This window comes from Varanus komodoensis, unplaced genomic scaffold (assembly GCF_004798865.1).
Source record: "Varanus komodoensis strain SLA01 unplaced genomic scaffold, ASM479886v1 scaffold27, whole genome shotgun sequence".
Taxonomy (NCBI): domain Eukaryota; kingdom Metazoa; phylum Chordata; class Lepidosauria; order Squamata; family Varanidae; genus Varanus; species Varanus komodoensis.
Genome location: NW_025335701.1, coordinates 10,179,843 through 10,193,488, shown reverse-complemented (window position 1 = coordinate 10,193,488; position 13,646 = coordinate 10,179,843). Strand labels below are relative to the sequence as shown.

The 13,646-nt window shown below is 52.2% G+C and overlaps 2 protein-coding genes across 2 annotated transcripts in view; one reads left to right on the top strand and one right to left on the bottom strand.

The window, feature by feature from the left end:
- Positions 1-1,522: 1,522 nt before the first annotated feature.
- Positions 1,523-7,925, bottom strand: CIAPIN1 (cytokine induced apoptosis inhibitor 1). Its single transcript, XM_044434244.1, has 8 exons — positions 7,697-7,925; positions 6,606-6,758; positions 5,812-5,888; positions 4,800-4,968; positions 4,515-4,588; positions 4,174-4,289; positions 2,818-2,887; positions 1,523-2,098 (listed from the first exon to the last, which is right to left on the bottom strand). Exons 1-8 carry the CDS (start codon positions 7,851-7,853, stop codon positions 1,988-1,990), a joined length of 927 nt encoding a protein of 308 aa, XP_044290179.1. The 5' UTR covers positions 7,854-7,925; the 3' UTR covers positions 1,523-1,987.
- A 5,608-nt stretch (positions 7,926-13,533) lies between these two features.
- COQ9 (coenzyme Q9) overlaps positions 13,534-13,646 on the top strand; it is an 11,276-nt gene continuing 11,163 nt past the window's right edge. The window contains exon 1 of the mRNA XM_044434204.1: positions 13,534-13,617. Coding sequence (XP_044290139.1) covers positions 13,557-13,617 — 61 coding nt within the window. The 5' untranslated portion in view covers positions 13,534-13,556. The remainder of the gene's footprint in view (positions 13,618-13,646) is intronic.

Below are 13,646 nucleotides of genomic sequence, written 5' to 3'. Positions count from 1 at the left end.
CTAGGGCTGATGTTGGAAACTGTGCTGGAGGGCCAGGTGATACTGAGCAAAAGGGACCAGCTCGGGGAACGGAAGCCTATTTGTCATGATTTATCAGAAGTCATACATGGCTTTGGAAGCAGGCTGTCCTCCGGCTGGAGCAGCGGGTGGGGGAACATGGCAGCTTCTGCACCTGGAAGCTGCACTCAGCATCTGGAGAGAATCCGGTGAGGGAAGTTAGCTCTAGAGAAGAGCTTCAGAATGCGTATTTGGTAAAAGATACAGAGAAAAAGTACAGAACACTTAACGTTTCCGGGAGTTCCTACAATCTTTTCATGTTGCTCTTAGACTGAGATTCATTTTTTTAATCTAAGCAGCTATTAGGAAGGAAGGGAACAAAAAATAAAAAAAAATAGAAATTAAGGGGGAGTGGGTGAGGGGAGGATGCAAGATTCATTCATGATTAAAGACCAACACTGAATTCACACTATTTAGACTGCTAATTGGTTGCTATTAAAAACAGCTCATTGTAACGGTGTGTTAGCACATTGTTCCACCATTAATAATGCATCTTTATGGAGCTAGAAGAATTATGGTACCTATAAATAGACAAAGTAACCAGCTTTCGCACCCAGGGACGAGCTAATGCAGAGACCCCGATTTGCATGGTGAAGAACGTTCTCACACACACACTGCGCTTACAAAAGAAGTGTCAAGAAGAGTCCCACCACTGGCCCCAACCCTCCCCCCCCCGCCCATGAGGAGGCTGGCAGACTGCCCAGAGACAGAGCAACTCTGCACATGGCCCAAATGCTTACTACGTCTCACTCTTTTAGGGTGGAACAACTCGCACGGAGAACGCCCGAGAAAACGTGTCACGGGGAAAGAGGGCAGGGCCAACCTGCGTGCTGACTGGGGATTCTTGCACGTGTTCACCGGACGCACATGCAGCCGTTGGCAGAGCGGCCCCTGAGGGAGCTGGTGGGAAACACATGCTGGCAACTGGTTGTGAAAACGGCCGGGGAGCCTCTCTGGCGGGTCAGGCAATGCCCCGCAGCCTCTCCCTTCCAAACCCAACTTAGCCCTGCAGAGGATGTGGCAGGCAGCTTTCTTCTCACAAATAGGTATATAAAGGTCAGTGAGGTGAGCGTCACCGGCAAAAGACGCAGAGAGCCACGTTTGGGACAACTGACCTGAATGCGGTGCTGGGGTGTGGGGGTGCCACTCCGACCTGGCTGCAATCCCAGTATGGGCAGGGACTGGAAGCTGGAATGGAAAAGCGGCCCAATACGCAGCAGACACAGCGGTCGGGAACTACCACCACTCCCATCTCCCTGCCCCCAGGTCAAGGAGTTGTGGGGCGGCTAGCATGCCAGGTCATGACTGTGGTTTGCACCCCAAGGAATTCAAAGGAGAAGCATTCGTACCTCTTTTGCCAATGCCTCTAGCATGAAGGTTTTCATTCAAGGCAGCTTCACCCAAGCCGTGAGCTCCACTGAGCCCAGGAAGACAGCGAGAGAGAGAGAGATGAAAGCAAGGCAGCTCACTTTGTGAGTTTAATTTCAGCTCCCTGTGCCATTACAGTGGCAGGACAGAGAAGGAATACATACATACAGTTAACGAAGACGTCTCGGCGTACCGCGGCTTGGTCACCTCTGGCAGCCAAACCCACAGAAAGAAAGCTTCGTGTGTTGACTAAAGGCAGTAGCTCGGAGCTGCTCCGTGATTTCCAGAAAAGGATGGCACCAGTTGCCAGTGTGTTCTTTTTGTGGCCAGCACCTAGACGGTAAGCTAAAGAGGGAATGCCTGAACCCCCGAGATGATCAGCTACTCAGAAGCTAGCCTGGAAAGCATGTCCGTTTAGAGCAGCGGGATGTTTTTGCTTTCTGTTGCCCCGCACAGTCCCCGCGCTTCTCCTCAGTACGAAGGAACTCCCCAGTGCGAGGGTCATGTCAGTGGCACAAAGGAGTCCCGAAGCCGCGAGAGGCGGCCTGGTGCGGGTCCCTTCTCAGGCATCGTGTAGGTTATCCTCCTCCAGGAGAATCTTCTCCCCGGGCTTGAAGGCTGGCATGCCCCGGTAAGGGCAGCTGGCACACCGGAAGGCGTCCCCCAGGTAACACTGTTGGGAGAGGAGAGGCCGGGTCAGCACCTACGAGGGCGGTGTTTCCGAATGCCTGCCCTTTCTTGGGGGGGGGGGGGGGGCAGTCTGCACTGAATACGAGTGAGGTTTCACCCAAGTACACCCAATACTTACAACTACAATACAATGGGAGGGGTCCCAGCCACTCCCATCCTTCCTAGCTTGGGGGGCATGTTTGGAATTTTGGAAGCGCGCACCGCAAGGGGGCTGCACACTGGATAAAATGGTTCCCACGGCTGCTCATTTCCCAGAAGGCCAGCTGGCGAGCCGGAAGGAAAGGCACCTGCCCATGAACCGCAGCACAAGGTGGAAGCACGGGCTGAGCTCCCCATCCCCAAACCCTCCTGAGGACCCGGTGAAGGAGGCGCAGGAGCACAGGCCTTGCTCCGCAGCAGACGGGCAGCCCGGTTCACCAACAAGTGAATCAGAAGCCAGGCACCACGCGGGAGACTCCAGATTTGGGGAATAAACAGGATTTGGAGTCACATTTCTTGATACTCTTTTTGCCCTGCTCACACCACACAAACAACCCTAACACAATTTCCTCTTCCATGAGTGTCACGTGTATCTATTTGGTCACATGCACAAACAGCTGAACGTCACCCGAGTGTCATCCTGCAAAATCAAGCTCGTGAGAGCCACATGCTAACGTAGCTGACGTGACAGCCACTCATCCCGGCCAGCAGCTGCGTCCTTACATTGCCACACGCAGATCTGGGCTGCAAGCTCCTCTTCTCTTGCTCCAGCTGCTCCGCCAGGCCGCAGGTGCTGCATAGGAAACAGGCTGTGTGAGTGGACTCGTTCAACAAAGCACTCACCGCGTTGCAGTTGCTGTTGTTGTGGCTTCACGGCATTTATATCCAGGTTTTCTTCCTCTTGTAAGGCACCCAGTGAGTTTCGTGGCACTAGAACTCACTGCAGCCTTCACACTGGCTCTCAGTTATACATCCGCTCAGGCAAAAAGCAGCCGGGACTCTTGGTGTGGACTCCCGTCGTTTATTTCTTCTGTGACAGCCATGGCTGCACTTCCTTCTGCCTACTATCCGAAAGAGGGCAGAACACCTGGAATTGCCGATCGCCGTGTCAAGGTCATCAATATTATGTATGCGGAAATTCCTTTTCACTGAGGTTTCTCACCGAACCCCATCTTACGCCTGATGATTTGGCAGTGCCAATTTCCTTGTGATTTACTGCCAAGTGTGTATCTGTAAGAGTGCGATCCACTCCCTTTATCGCTCCCGTCTGGATTTTCCCCTAGGCCAGTGGTGGCGAGCCCATGGCACGTGTGCCGCAGCCGGCACGCAGAGCCCCCTCTGTCGGCACGCAAGCCAACTCGTCCCAGCAGCGCCCCAGCAGCCGAGCATCGGAGAACAGCGCACTCAGGGGCCATGCGCATGCTCGGAAAGGAGTAGCAACGCCAGGCGATGCCGTCACAAGGCGCGACTCATTAGCCGTGACTGGTCCGAGCTTTCGCATGGCCGGTGGGTGCACAGCCACGATATATATACATGTATGTATGTATGTATGTATACATGTATGTATACATGTATGTATGTTTGCTAGAACCAGCTGTGAGGTGTTTTTCTAAACTAAACCCCCAGTTTTCAGGTTTGTTGTAGTGTTGGCCCTTTGCGATAAATGAATGAATGAATGAATGGGTTTTGGGTTGAAGCTTGGGCACTCGGTCTCTAAAAGGCTCGCCATCACCGCCCTAGGCCTTGTTGAACATTTTGGCTTGTGTGCAGGCGTGCATACTTGCATGCAGGTCGTAACTTATCCCAGCAATAAAGATCAGAAGAAAAGAAATCGTGTTACAGTTATTGTGTTCTTTTGCCCAACCTTACGGGTTACTGCCAAAACAAATATTTAAAATAAAAGCGACGCCTACACGCTGGAAGAACTGCACGCCGTCCAGCAGGCTTGCTTCTGGCTCTAAGCTATGCCGTACAGGGCAAACACCAGGGCCTTGTGCATGCATTAAACCACCAGGGTCTATCACAGCACAATGAAATCTACCTGGACGTGAGCCCATGTTCAAGCGCTTTTCCTCTCACCAGTTTTTACAGGCTTTCCTCTTTCCAGAATCCTTGCAGGAGGGGGCTCTGAGAGAAGACGGATCTGGCTTTTTCAAATCTTCTGCATCCAGAAGTTCATCAGAATCCAGCAGATCCTGAAAAGAAGACGAGGAAAATCACCCTGACCCTGTTGAATCGAAAATGCCCGTACTTACATACAGCAATTCTCTGCTTGGTGGAGTTTTAACCCCCTGGAAGTGTGCGGAATTGCCTAAGATACGTAGCCTCTCGGAGTGGGAGAAAAGGGAGCACAAGGGAATGTATACTTGCAATGCACAAAATAAATCCCACTCGTTTTAGAGCGGGGTTTACATGCTTACCATGTCGTCGTCATTCATATCAGCGGCCGAGAGAGTCCAGAGCTGCGCGGCAGCAGGATCCACAGCAGGCTTCTCTGAAAGCAACCAAAGCGGGTAGGATGGTAAAGAATGGAGCTCCGCTTACAGACTCGCACGCCTGCATATCACCAGGTATTGGGGGCTCCTTGTTACGCTAGAACTAGAACTCTGCACCTCTCATTCCTCTTCAGATGGGATATTACTTTTATAGGGGGTTAGAACAAATCAGACATTTGCCAGTGGGAGCACTCCATCCACCTCCCTTACCAGGTGGTGCAGATTTCTTGGCAAAGGAAAGTTTGAGCTGGTGTGAAGATCCCACTTCAAACTTGGGCTTCTTGCCTTCAATCTCAACAAAGAAGAGACTGTTGCATTGCAAACCCAGACGCTCCCGGACAGCCTGAGTTTGCTCTGAGGTTAAAGGTGTTTTCTGGAGCTGGAATTTAAGAGAGGAAAAGTTACTGGCTTGGTAGCTAAATTCTTCCTGTTATGGAGCGATTTTACAGACGAGACCAGAGACTGGTTGGAATTACCGAGAGATTTATTTACCTGCCGGCAGGGACCATGCACTCGTGAGAGTGTGGTACCGGGCACACGAATGCAGCTAATTTTATACTCTTTTACAGCTATGCAGGTGCAGGAATGACAGCGGACAATGGGGAACCCCGCTGAGTTACATTTGCACATTTTGCACCTTTCCCATGCTAAGGCAAGCAAGCGAGGTTACAAGGGCGTGACGCTGGCGGTTATGCTTGAGCGTGGTCTGCTTTGTTCTCATCCTTGCGTAGCGTGCACATTCGTTGCGGGTTCCTGTTCTAGTTCACGCGAACAGGACACCCTGATCATGCTTTCTTTTACCCATGACGAGGCATGCCCTGGCTGCATGTTTGATTATAAGGGGGGTTACCACACTTCCTGGCTGGGCACCATTACCAAGTTATCAACAAAATATATTTCCCCCTTTTACAAGTCTCACCAATCCAGACCCAAAAGAAGCCCTTTCACTGTTACTTTGGCTTGCTCTCTACAGTGTAGAGTCTACACAGTCCCACAAAGTTTTGGAATGTACTGTGGATGCCTCTCACAATTAGAAGAGACATTATGATGTCATGTTGTTGTTATATGCTACCACCATAAAATATATTGTGCACTCTTTTGGAAGACTCCTCTTTTTAAAAAGCAGTTTTAAGCTTTTGGCAGCTTTTAATTCATTTTGGTAGATGAAATGAATGCCCTTTTTTGAACACGATTTTAGAAGGCTTAAGGCCTGCACACGTACCTCCTTGATTTCCACCAGTCCGGAAAGTGTCAAGGCAGTGGGCAGCTTGCTTAGTGACTTGAGTCTGCTGTTGTTTCCTGGAAAAAATGTGACGGAGAAATGCCATCTCCAAAATTAAGAACAGAATGGGCTGCTCAAAACATGACAATCCCACCAAAGGGTTTTTTTCTCTGCTTAGCTACTTTCTGAATCATTTCTCCTGCAGCTAGAAAGGAATGCAATGGATGAATAAATTCAGGGGACTCGGGCACTCACTGCTCTAAGTCCACTATTTCCAGCAAGCCCCCAGAGAGTGACTCTCAGAAGTCCTCTGGCTCATCATGAGGGATTTCAACGACAGAGCACTGCTTCGTAGCCATTTCCTTTGCTCCTGTTTCATCTTCATTCTCACAAGAAAGTAGCTGTTAGGTCAACTACCACATAGCTTTAAGCCACTGCATCTGCTTCCCAAACACTGTATTTCACGCGAGTGTAACAGCGATGTCAGGAAATGTGAGGAGCTTCACCACCCTTCACAGAGGGCACTGTGTGCGAGGCCACTGGTGCGGCATTAGCATCACCTTTGTGCCCAGCAGCTGTAGAATTTTAAGGGGACTGTTTGAATGAGTGTCTTAGCCCAAACTAAGCTTCACTGATTTTTTCTGCCGACTCCGCTCAGCGGCTATGCCCGGCCCCCTGTAGTTCTACTGCAGGCCCCTTAAAAGCAGCTTCAGCTCACAAGCCCTCGTGCATGATCGCTTAGGTCCAACGAAGCCCCTGACCCTAATTCATTTCTGACACTCCACGGTCCTTACCTGTTTCTGCGGTCACCACTTCCCTCAGAAGGACACGCCCCCCTGGCTTGACGATCCGGGCCATTTCAGCCAGGACTTCAGCGCTGTGCACGCCTGAGCTGCCAGGTACCAGTCCAGACAGAACTGCATCAAAGCTGGACTCCTTATAGGATGCTGAAGAGACAGAATTAATCCACATTGTGATCTCAGGTGTGTGCACTGTATGTGACGAGAGCACACATTGGGATGGCGAGGAGCGAGGCTAGGCTGGTTTACGGGAAATGCTGCAAAGGGACGAGCCTTCCCTGCTTTGCTGGAGGGCACTGTGAGGTAGCAAGAGGGAGGCCGAGGAGCAAAACTGCTGGCCCAGCATATCTCCTCTGCCAACCAGGGGGCCCAAGAGCTCTGCACTGCTGTGCCTCAGCCGTCCCCGCGCTCTCTCACATACCCGGGGCAGCGCCTTGCAAAATCGATACCGCCAAGATAAAGAAGTCTTGTATGTCTGTAGCCAAATGTTTGTTTTTTCCCCGATGTACGCCCTGCCTTTTTCCTACAAAGGGCTCAAGGCAGCTTACATCATTCTCCTCCTCCAGCTTATCCCCACAACAACCCTGTGAGGTAGGCTGGACTGAGAGTCTGTGACTGGCCCAGAGTCACCCAGTGGGCTCCATGGCCGAGCGGGGACTCGAACCCGGATCGCCTGAGTCCCAGTTCCACGCTCTTAACCATGATACCACCCTGGCTCTCCAGTGTGTTCTATCCATACTCTACCTCCAAAACAATTGTTTGCCCCAAACAGAACAGACACGATCATATGGAGGTCCATTACCCAACCTCCAGCCAGTGTTGTAACCACAATTCCCATCACCACCCAACCGGTATGGCTAGCAATATGGGAGTTGTGGTCACATACCCCCGGGGGGTGTAAGGGTGGGAAAGGCTGATATCTCGCAAGCTCTCCGCTCTCCTGGTCAGTCGTTTTCTTGGGCTGCTACTGATAAAATGAGGAACCCTGTTGTTCTTCGGGTAGGTGGGATGCTGGATGCTGTCCAACTCACATCTGCTTGGCTATCTTAACCCAAGCACAGAAGCGGATCCTTCTGACGACTTACACTGTAGCAACTGGTTGATGTTTTCTACAGACACGTGACCGTCAGCTCCAACGGCCGCCTGAAGGCTTTGCACAAGGCTCTGGATGGCCTCGGGGGAAGAATGGCTATCCCAGCCCACGACCACCCGCTGGCCCTTGGAGACTCCGCACTCCGCCATGTCTGAAGTGCAGCTGCTGCTAAAAGAGAAAGAAACTGGTGATGACGACAAAATACATTTGCAAGAAGCCAAGTGTGGAGAAAATAGTTTTAAGGTCTGGAACAGGCAACCTGACAGTTCCTAGAGGTTTTGGACTACGATGCCCATCAATTCCTGACCATTCACCACACTGATGAATGGTCTGCAGTCCAGAATGCATGGAGCTGCAGTCCAAACCACTGGAGGCACTAGCTGGCTAGCCCTGATCCAAATCAGTGCGATTCCTTCTGCCGGCCTCGGCCTCGCAGCTGCTAATATGAGTAGAATGCTGCCAATCAGCATCTTCAAACTTATTCGTTAAGATTCCTAAACAAAGCCGGCTTAAGGGTTAGAGGACGTCACCCCTGGGATATCCACTCAGAAAGCTTATTTGCAGCTGCAAAATGAATGCAGTTATGTACATTCGGTATACTCTGTGTGGAGCACGGAGCTGGAGCAGTTCTCTGTTCTTATCTCAGCTGCGCACATTTGAAAACAGATCTGTGGAGGACTCCAGCCTTCCCTAAACTGCAAAGTTAAGAAGCCCCTCAAGCTGGATGCAGCCAATGAGGCACACTTAAGAAGCCAACAAGAAGTCTGCAATCAGGGATAAAAAGCTGCGGAGCGAGTAAATGAAGGGGGGACTCCAGCTGCACCAAGGCAGCTGTCATCTATGCAAAGACTCAAGTCTTAGCTATAACCTGCCATTGTCGTTGGCATCTTATTTTACTAAAGCTTTTCTATACCGTTTGACTACAACAGTCTTGGGACAGTCTTACAATAAAAACAGATTAAAATAAAGCACAACATCCAATACATTCAGTAAATAAAACCCACATTAAAATCTAATCCACCTTAAAATAATGGGTGAATAAAAAGGTTTTAGCCTGGCGCCAAAAGGAATACAGAGTCAGTGCCAGACAAACCTCTCTGGGGAATGATCTTTATAATTATAATATTTATAATTTAAACAACAGCGATCGTAAGACTTTTTAATTGCTCTCTCAACCTCCATCTGTGGCCAGCATCAAACTTAAGTCTCCCTGCATATGCTATGACGACTAGAAACTGTGCTGCCTAACTTGAAGAGTAAAGCCCATTTAGATGCAATGCACTCCCCAGAGAGGTCCGCCTGGCGCCGTCGTTATTTGTTTTTCGGCGCCACGTTAAGACCTTTCTATTTAAAACTTATTGTGATTGTTAAATTACTGAATTAATTAGGATTTTAAAAATTTTAGCCAGAATGCACTGGGGGTTTTTAAACGATTTTTTTAAATTGTTATATTATCATTATCTATGTATGCATTTATGTATTCTTTGTGAGCCGCCCCGAGGCTTTGTTGCGATGGGGGCGGCACAGAAATGTTTAAAATAATAAATAGATAGATAGATAGATACAGGGGGAGGAGGACAGGTTCTTTCAAAAGAGCAGAGCCATGCCCTTGATCAGGACTGCGAAAGGAGCAAAGAGCGGAGGTGCACAGGCAGGTGTGCACGTAACAATCCAAGGACTGCAGAACTGAGAGAGCGCATGGAGCATGTGCTCTGCATACTGAAGGCCCTAAATCGAGTCCCCAGGATCTCCAGAAAGGTAAGCCGCCCCGAGGCTTCGGCAAGGGGCGGCACAGAAATGTTATAATAATAATAAAAAATAATAATAATTCTGCCTGCAACCCTGCAGAACTGCTGTTGCTGCCAGTCAGTGCTGGCAATACTGGGTTAGATGGAGCATGGCTCTAGCTCAGCATAAGACAGCTTCTGATTTTCCGAAGGACCCGTGAAAGCATTTTTGTTATGACTTCAGTGGGTCGGAAATCACCGGGAAGCTAATTTGATCCAAAGGCAGGCTGTAAGTTGGCATGATACGCAACTTGTGGCCCACATTTCTGCCTTTATTAGGAAACAAAACACACACACGGATCCCTAGTTTTAACTCCCACTTTTCTTTCCCAGGATAATTACTACTTAGCTTAGCCAATTCCACCCTGGTGATGCCGGGAGTTGGAGCCAACTGGTTAAGGCTGCTTCCAGAACCAAAACATTTAATTAAAAAGGCCATTTGTTTAATTAAAAAGGGCGGGATACAAAATAAAGAAATATGTGGGGCTTGTGTCGGTGCTTTTTCTTCACGCAGGCTTAGTGTATAGAACATATTTTCATTGTTCAAATGTTTTTATGTCAATGTAAAATTTAAAAGTAGTGTTTTCACACTGTTTTTATTGTGTTTGTATTTCTTATTTTTATTGTCTCGGATATTAACAGCCCACTGAGCTTTGGCCATTAGGTGGCACAGAAATAACAGGGACAAATGAACAACAGTGACAAGACTCCTGAAGGGCACCTGGTTGGGGGAGGCTGAGCTATGCCATGATTATGCTGAAGAAAGCTGGCATTAAATCCGGTGACTCATGCTAAAAAGAAATCAAAACCGAGAAATTGCAACTGCGAAAGCATCATTTTTCCAGATTTTGAGGAAGGCTGCATTAATGGATCATGGGAACTCCCGGTTCCCCTTCACTCAGCACTGGCTGGGCTTCATCTGGTGTCCTGCGTCCAGTTTTCCGGGCACCAGAGTCTGGGAAAGACGCAGGCAAGCTGCAAAGGATGCAGAGCAGGGCAGCCAGGACGGTTCGGGGGCTGGAAGCAAAGCCCCGGAGGGGATGCAAGGAGCCGGTCACGTCCAGACCCTATTCTGCGATGGCCCAAGGGGAGCCCCACAACAGAGGGGGGGGGCCACGTGCCCGGCCAGGCGGTCCCCCCCCCCCCGCATTGGCACCCCTTCTTTGGGCCCACCTGGGCTTCCTCCTTGCTGTCCCCGAAGCTGCCTGCCCGGGGCTTTCTCTGCCCCCTCCCCCAGTCCATGCATCGCTTTGCCAGATGGGGGGCCCTTGGGAGGCGGGCTGCAAACGCGAGCCCCCTTTTCTTGCTCGCTCTGGGCCTGGGGGGGCGGTGAGCCCCGGTTCTTCAGGCCGCACAGGCCCACCCTTCCCGGCGAAGGGCGCAGCAAGGCCGCGCGCTCCAGGCGAGCCGCCCCGACGGCGCGGGGACTGGCGCCCGGCGAGCCTCTTGCCTGAGGCGGACGCCCCCGCCCCTGCCCCTGCCCCGCGCCCCTAAACCCGGCTTTAAGCCGGGCTTTGAGAGCCCCCCGGGGTCGTGGGGAGATAGACGCCAACCGCCGCCACCCCAGCCCTCGCAAGCGAACCGCTCCCCGCCCCACCCGCGCAGGCCTACCTTTCCAGCCCGCGCCGCCGCCGCCGCCGCCGCCGCCACTTGGCCTCGCCGCCTCAGGCCGCGCCTTCCCCGCCAGGGCACGACCTCCCGGCGCCCGCCCAGCCGCCGCAGCCCGGGCTGTTCCCCTTGCCCGCTCCAAAGATGGCGGCGCGGAGCTCAAGACGAGCTATGGAAACCCACGGGTAGGGCGACGTTTGAAAGAGTCTTGGTCTTGCGGGAGGTACGGTGGCGCCGCTCTATCCCTGCCCACGTCTATGGTAAAGCTCTCCCTCGGCTTCGTTCGAAATTGGAGTGGGAAACGAGTCTCAAACGCAAAGGGCGGTTTTCGCTCTCTTGCAGCGAAAAGTGTGCCGGTTTCGGGACACCCCAAGGCGCAATCCCATGCAAATTTAGACGGAGAAAAGGCCTGCATGCCTCATCCAGTTTAATAATATTAGAACATTATATCCCAAGGCTGTTCTCCTGGCCATTTTACTCTCACGACAACAACAATCCTGTGAGGTGGGTTAGGCTGAGAGTCATCCATGGGGACTGCACCCTGGATCTCCCAGGTCTCGGTCCAGTGGCATCATCGTGGCTGCACATTGGCTCTTGGCACAAGAGTGCAAGAGATTTGTCTGTGTGGTTTGACAAAGCTGTTTGGTTTTGAATCACGCTACACATGGTCAGCAGCACTCTTCAAGGGGCTGTTTATGCATTGCCAAATAAATAAATAAAGAGACACCAGTTTGGCTAAACGCCTGCATAGAAACATAGAAATAGACCGAGTCAGAAGGGGTTCCCCGGGCCATCTAGTCTGACCCCCAGCTCCAGCCGGCTCCACTCACGACATGCCCACCATGTGGACGTCCAGCCTATCTTTGAACACCCGCACCGATGGGGCCTCAACCACCTCCCGTGGAAGCCCATTCCACGCCCTCGGGGTCCTGATGTCAGGAAGTGCTTCCTGGCATCCAAGTGGAACCTTGGCTCCCTGAGCTTTGCTCTGTTGGCATACACGCCTTTGTATGTGTAGATGCAAATACAAAACTTGTAGCAATTCAAATAGGCCTGCATCTTGCACCCTCATGGGGAACACCGTGGCCAAGTGACCACTGTGCATGGTCGGGCCACTGCCTAGGTGGACATGGCAGATGGGCAGGCCTCTCCTCTCCTTCCTTCCCTGGGGGTCTTCAGCTTTACACAATCCTGGGAAGGGACAGCTCTCCCCTGCCAGCTAAGAGCACGAGATAAGTCCTGCCGGGTCAGACTGGGGTCCATCTAGCCAACATCCCATTCTCACAGTGGCCAACCAGGGGTGCAATAGCCACATCCCCTGCATATAGTGTACAGAGCCACCCTTCTCCTCTAGGGAGCACATCTCCATGAGGACTAGTACCCATGGACAGCCTTCTTCTGCATGAAACCGCCCAGTGCCCTTACATTCCATGAACCGTACTGGAAGAATGGTTAGGAGCTTGTTAAGGAGCACGAGATAGCTGGACATGCTTTCTCAGTGTCCAAAAGCCAGGGCAGTTTCTTGAAGCCATGCCAAGCCTTTATGGCTTTCAGCTTGTAGGGAAGAGCAGCAGAGATGACGACCTTGAAGCTGACTTGCCCAATCCCTTCCGCAGATAAGAGCTGTTTTTGCTGTGAGAACAGAGGTCGTTCTGCTCCCAAGAAAGGGGGTGGGCTCTGAGTCTGTGCTCTCTGCTACAGCGGGGAGAGGAACCTTACAGGGACACTGGATCAGGCGAAGGGACATCTCCTCCATCATCCTGTGCACACAATGGCCATGACCTTCCCATGAGAAACCCATAAGGGCAGAAATGTCATTCAGCAACTGGTGCGCATAGAATCCTGGAGGTAAAGAGATCCCTGAGGATTAGAGGCCATGGATAGCCTTCTCCTCCGTGCATTTGCCCAAGCCCCTTTTAAAGCCATCCATATGGCTGGCCATCACTACATCTTGCAGAAGTGAATTCTACAGTTTAACTCTGCCTTGTGCGGAACAAACCCTTCTGTTCATGCGTCCTGAATCTCTCACCCATCCGCTTCACCCGAGGACCCCAGACTCTCAGAAACAGAGGACTGTCCTCTCGCAATAGGACGCGAGCCCCCCGCCCCCCCACGACACCAGCTCAGCGGCAGCGCTTCATTGCAACTCCCACGGAAACCCTCACCGCCCTCGACCGTCTGCAGCAGCAGAGAGCGTCCGCGAAAGCTTCGGCCAGGAGGCCTTTGCTCGCTCCTCGAGGCGCGCAGAGCGCCCAGAGGCTTCCGCGACCCCGCCGAGGACCCTCCCGCACCTTCTCCCGGCCGCCGCCCGAGCTTCAGGCGGGCGCGCCGCAGAGGGCGCCTCTGCATGCGTATCTCTATGCTGCCGCTCCGCTTCGCCCGTCTCAAAGATGGCGGCCGCCTCCCGGCTGCCCGGCGCCCCGTCGTCGCCGGCCGCTCCCGCAGCCCTCGTGAAAGATGGCGGCGGCCGCGGCGCGCCTGGGACGGGCGGGCTGGGCGCTGCGGCGCGGCCCGGCGGGTGAGGCGCTGGGCTGGCGGGGGAGCCTG

Coding starts and splice junctions, on each gene's coding strand:
- CIAPIN1 (XM_044434244.1), bottom strand. CDS start 7,853: ATGGCGGAGTGCGGAGTCTCCAAGGGCCAGCGGGTGGTCGTGGGCTGG. Junction 4,969..5,811: donor GACTGGTGGAAATCAAGGAG/GTACGTGTGCAG, acceptor CTTAAATTCCAG/CTCCAGAAAACACCTTTAAC. Junction 4,589..4,799: donor CAAGAAATCTGCACCACCTG/GTAAGGGAGGTG, acceptor GGTTGCTTTCAG/AGAAGCCTGCTGTGGATCCT.